Source organism: Solanum pennellii, chromosome 6 (assembly GCF_001406875.1).
Source record: "Solanum pennellii chromosome 6, SPENNV200".
Taxonomy (NCBI): Eukaryota; Viridiplantae; Streptophyta; class Magnoliopsida; order Solanales; family Solanaceae; genus Solanum; species Solanum pennellii.
The window spans coordinates 51,102,427-51,108,390 of record NC_028642.1 but is presented as its reverse complement, the minus strand read 5'-3'; the positions used below and the strand labels follow the sequence as shown (position 1 = coordinate 51,108,390).

Below are 5,964 nucleotides of genomic sequence, written 5' to 3'. Positions count from 1 at the left end.
TATATATATATATATATATATATTTTGTGATGTTGAATAAAAGATACATAAAATTTACTAATATCTTTAAACAGAGATGGAGCTAGGTGGGGATTTATGGATTTGGACAAACCAACTAGCTATTTCGTAGCCCCTTTGTATTAAAAAATTAAATAAATACATATGTATATTAACTTGTAAATCCCTAAACAAAATAGATTGATAGCTTAATTATGAAAATGCTTTTCATATTAGTATTGTGGGTTTAAAATCATTTTTTTTAAAAAAAAGGAAGCATGCTTACAATATTTCTCTTCTAAAAAATTTGGAACCTCAAATTTTTAATCTTGACTTGATCTCTGGACCTTTAATCTTGATACTAGACATATAACGCGAAAAGTTTAAACCAAAGACTTTTTTTTAGAAAAACTAAAATATAATATAAACAAATTAAACGGACGGCGTATAATATATATCTAAAAATATTAGTATAACAATAAAAAGTTAGGTGAGGGAAGTGGGGTTGAGTTGTGATGAGCTGTGTATCCTTGCTAGGATTAGATGCTTTCACCTGAGCTGTCTTCCCTTTCAAACTTTCTTCAATGAATCCAATTCTGAGTTTAATGTGTATGGATAAAATTGACTTATAATATATATTTATATAAAAAAACAAACTAGTAATTTATTACAACAAATTAATAATGTTAATAGCTTTATATATATCTACACCCCAGAAAACAATTTGAAGTCTAATCACCCATTTGCTACCTCCAAACAGAGTTAGAATTTGAATTTTAAACTTTAAGATAACGATGTTTTGTATTTAGTTTATAATTTTAAATTTATTATTTTTATATTTTTAAAAATATAACAAAGAATTCAAATCAAAGCTACTAAGTTCGACATCTGGTACATAATATTCCAAGCTATGCACCTATCATTATTTCTTTTGGTCACTTTCTCTGACTTTTCTTAATGTTGAATGTTGGGTGAGCTCATGAGAGTGAAGATGTGAGTACAAATTATCTAAAGTTTATCCTGTTTGTTATCGTTTTTACAATAATAACGTATTTAATATAATTTTATAATTAAAATTCGAGGAAAAAATTATGTACGTTCTTGAAATTGTTTTCGATAGACACCGTGCTTCGTTTACGAAATGTGTGTACATACAAAATTCTTTTTACTATGGTAAGTATTTGGTTTGTGATAGCTACAATAATAGTGTCACATCAGCATCATCAAAGAAGAGTTGTTCGTTTTTTTTCAGATTTTGTGGTAGCAAATACATGCAGGAAAATTCAGTTTTATATTACCTGTTTTACTGTATTGTTATTTATTTTTAGCAATTTTGCTGCATTTAAGTTTTTGTATAAATGCATACATGTGTGTGTATATACAAACACAACTAGACAAGTGGGGCTAATTTAAGGGGCCATTTGGTGGACTTCAATATATACAGTGATGGAGCCACGTGCTATAAAGGTCAATAAATCGTCTTATTAATACATATGGTATTTCAAAATTATTTTTCTTCAAATTCCTTATTAAAATTTCTGGCTCGACCTTTGCTCGAACGAAACTTTCCTAAGGGTAGGGGTACTTAAACAAACTTACATAATATAGCTTGTATGGTGTCATCGTATGGCAACTTGATCATCATATATTCGTTATTTTGACTTTTGGATTATATAAATAGAGTAAAAATGATTTTACAAAATATTTGTGTGTATTGAATTCGAATAAATTTATAATCACAAAAGATATAATTAATATAGTTATCTGCACCGTTTAACTAATTAACATAAAAAATTATTACACTATTAAATCACTTTTACTTTATAAGTATCTTATCTTATATTTCAAGATTATTAATTTCATTTTTTTAAAAAGTCTAACATACAGATAACTAGGTATTATATTCTTTGAGCACATAAATCAAATTATTAAAAGCAACTTGGCAAAACTAAAAATAATAAAAGCAACCTTAAATACTACAGTAATAACGTTTATTTATCAATAGTAATATATACTCTAATCCTTTTAGCATTAAATCACATCCTTTAAACGATAATTATATTATAAAAGTAGAATTAATTACCTAAAATAAGTTCATACAAATAACATTTAAGGGCCAATAGGTGTAGAATTTAAGACGTGGTTGCATCAGAATTCAGAAACCACTAATTTTGACACGAACTTTATATACTAGTAAATAAATTTATTAAAAATATCATAAATAATTAATTTTGAGTCTGATAAATGAAATAAGTTATGACTTTTGATAATTAATTTGCATCTAAATTCAAGGATATATTATACTAACAAGGATGTGATAAGATGAATATCATATTTTATTCGTAATTGGAGGTCTTTCATGTTTGGAGTGAAATGCTGATTAATTAAGAACTTTCATACACATTGCAAAAATAATAATAGTGATAATAATAGTGAATATGTGAATGAGCATATTAGGAATGATAAGATTAGAAATGAGATTATTCATCATAAGATAAGAGTGATTTCCGTGGTTAACAAGATATGAAAGAGAGATTGAGATGATTTGAACATATGAAAAGAAAATGCGCATATGCCCCAATTAAGAGGTGTGAAAAATTAGATATAATAAGCACGAAAAGAAGTGATTAAACATGACATAATTGTCAAGAAAATAGAGTTCGAAAATTGCGTATATGTCAGAATAATAATAATAAGTAGTGAAGTATTGTGTTTTTTTTTAATGGTCTAGGCTTGTTTATATCTGCCATTGTACTAAGCCATATTGTTTCAGTTTTTTTTTTTTTTCAGTTTTTTTCAAAAAAAGAAATATCTATCATAAATTGTTTTTTTTTTTTAGATTTCACGGAAATCACATCATTTTAGTATCGCTTTTTAGTTAGTAATTTCATTAATTTCTTAAAAAACAACACAAAGCGGATACATTAATATATAGCTCAAACACATTAAAGAGTATCTCGCATATATCGTAATATAAATCAGATACACAATATGTAGCTCAGATACATTAAAAACTAGCTCGGATAAATAATATGTAGCTCAGATACATTACAAACTATCTCGGATACGTTATAAAATAAATCAAATACGTAATATGTAGCTCGAATACATTAAATACTGGTTCGGACACATTAATATGTAACTCGAATACACTAAAAAAAATGAAGAATTTTAAAGGTTTTTAGAAATATAAGAAAATAAGTGAAATATAAGACGTGTATTTCAATATTTTTTTCTATTTTGTTTCGATCATTACTCTATTCAATAGTTATTCCATTAATCATAGGTTTTGCACTACTTTTTTTTTATTAATATACCGTGAATTTACTATACTTGAATCAAAAATATTTAAAAACGATATATACATATTCTATCCTTCTAGATGTAGCATATAATAGACCTCAATACAAATATCGAACCGTAAATTTACTATACTTGAATCAAAAATATTTAAAAACGATATATACATATTCTATCCTTCTAGATGTAGCATATAATAGACCTCAATACAAATATCGAACGTCGGCATTGTGGATGATGAGTTATGATAACATTTGCTAACAAAGAGACCCCACGAGTGGGGAAACTTTCCCTTATTAGTTTCTGCAAAATTTATCACTGGTTTCTTCTTAACTTTACAGGTCCCCCACCTGCCCCTGCCACCTCCCTTTTAGCCCCACACCTCATTCACTTGTGTTGATTCTCATTTGGTAGGCACCCACACCTACTCTTCTTTCTTCTTCTCTTCCATTACCCAAATTCCACAAAGTTGAATTAAAGTAAAGAAAAAAGAGAAACCCCACTACTTCCACTTGTTCTGTTTTGGACTTTTGCACTACTACTTGCTTTCATTTGCCTTTTTCTCTTAATTGGTTTTTTTTCTTTTGCTAAAAACTTCCAATTGGTTAAAATTTTCAAATATCAAACAAATCTTTGTTGTTAGTCCATGGAATTTAGAGAGTCAAATAGCAAAAACAACCAAGATGGTGGGAGTAATAGCAATAATAATAGTAATGAAAATAATAACAATGTGAAAATTGTTAAGAAGCCATCGAAAGACCGTCACACCAAGGTGGACGGTCGAGGGCGGCGCATTCGAATGCCGGCTTTATGCGCCGCCAGGGTTTTTCAGCTAACGAAAGAATTGGGTCATAAGTCTGATGGAGAAACCATAGAGTGGCTATTGCAACAAGCTGAACCGTCGATTATAGCTGCGACGGGAACAGGTACAATTCCGGCTAATTTCTCAACTCTTAATGTCTCTTTACGCAGCAGCGGGACTACAATTTCAGCCCCGCCGTCGAAATCTGCGCCGCTTTTCATTCACGGCGGTGCTACTACTATGCTGGGTTTCCACCACCAGATTCCGGGAAACAGTTTTGGGCAAGACCCAGATGAGAATTTCATGAAGAAGAGGTATAGAGAAGATACAACTGCAGCATCAACTTCACCGTCGTCATCATCAGCTAAACCGGAAAGAACCGGAGTTCAAGGTCACGAACCGGATCAAGAATCGAAACCCGGTTCATCGAATCCCTCTAGCTACATACCAACTCCCGCCATGTGGGCTGTTGGTCCGGCGGCCGGTAACGTCGGAAACACGTTCTGGATGCTACCAGGTACCTCATCAACCATGCAGAGAATTGGTGGTTTCGAGTTACCGGGAGGTGGCCGGTTCAGTCCGGTTCAACTAGGATCAATGTTTTTGCAGCAGCCGCAGCCGGTTCAGCAGCTGGGTTTGGGTGTGACAGAGACAAATATGGGAATGTTGGCATCGATGAATGCATATAACAGTAGTAGTAGTAGGGGTAGTGGGATTGATTTGGGGATGAATTTGGAACAACATCATCATCATCAAAATCAGCCTCAAGGTAGTGACAGTGGTGATGAAAATCACAAAGATTCCCAATCATAACTCCAACATTGATACCACAAAAGGATGTGTGGGACTGTTTTTGTCAAAAATCTCGAGTTTGAGTCATGAATATGAATAATTCTCGATAAAAAGCGATTACCCAAATGGGGCCTACATGACGCAAATTTAGAATAGTCATGTTTCAATATGGGTACTAAACATCAGATAAACTCGCAAGATTGATGCCTTAATGCATTTTTTTCCTAGTTAGGAGAGAATTGTTTGCGGTCATTGTAAATGTTTCATTACTTCCAGTGCTTTTTTCTCTCATTTTTAACAGTTCTTATTGAAGAGGAATTGGAGTTGCAGCCTCATACATGGATTTCCACATTATTGCACTATTATTTTTGCCTAATTAAAAAAAGGACCCGATGAAATTAAATGCATAGATGAAATTGAAGACATATTTTTTGGTATAAACATCTAATGCTAGTAAATTTTTATGCATATGAACATCTTAATTATAATCCTATCAAATGTCATGCTTTAGTTACCTCTCCTCTTTCGTCATTCACATGCTCATCTTGTTGATAGAAAAATATTTGCTCAAAAATCATTTGTGTGATAGAATTTTTTTAGTTTGATTAATTAATTATCTGAACTTTCACTAATTTATCGAGAATATGATTTTTAGTTCTTACCTCAAAATTCCCTCCTTTTTTCTCTTTTTAGCTTGTTTCTTTTTGTGAACTGTCGTAGTTAATGATTTATTTTTTTTGTTATATTTTGGTATTTTGGGTTGGGCAAAAGGGTGATTAAATTCATTTTGGACACCATCAAAAGGATGTGGTGATGGGGCTACTCCGCTTTCTTTCGGATGGGGATCCCATGGGATACGATACGTAACACAAATTTAAAATAATTAGATTTTAATATTAATATTAAATATCAAATGAAAATAAAATAAAAAAATCATTTTATATAATAACAAAAAAACTAATATAATAATGTACCTCCAAATGTTCTATCATAATTGGTGGAGTCAGGTCTTCTCCAAAAGGCCCTCCTTTCCTTGCCTTCCAAGTTGTACATAATTGAGAGAGATACAGATA

At 31.1% G+C, this 5,964-nt stretch overlaps 1 protein-coding gene across 1 annotated transcript; it reads left to right on the top strand.

Moving 5' to 3' along the window:
• The first annotated feature begins 3,696 nt into the window (after positions 1-3,696).
• On the top strand, positions 3,697-5,228 carry LOC107021310 (transcription factor TCP8-like). The gene has a single exon (XM_015221948.2). The coding sequence runs from the start codon at positions 3,944-3,946 to the stop codon at positions 4,910-4,912; it is 969 nt and encodes a 322-aa protein (XP_015077434.1). The 5' UTR covers positions 3,697-3,943; the 3' UTR covers positions 4,913-5,228.
• The last annotated feature ends 736 nt before the right edge of the window (positions 5,229-5,964 follow it).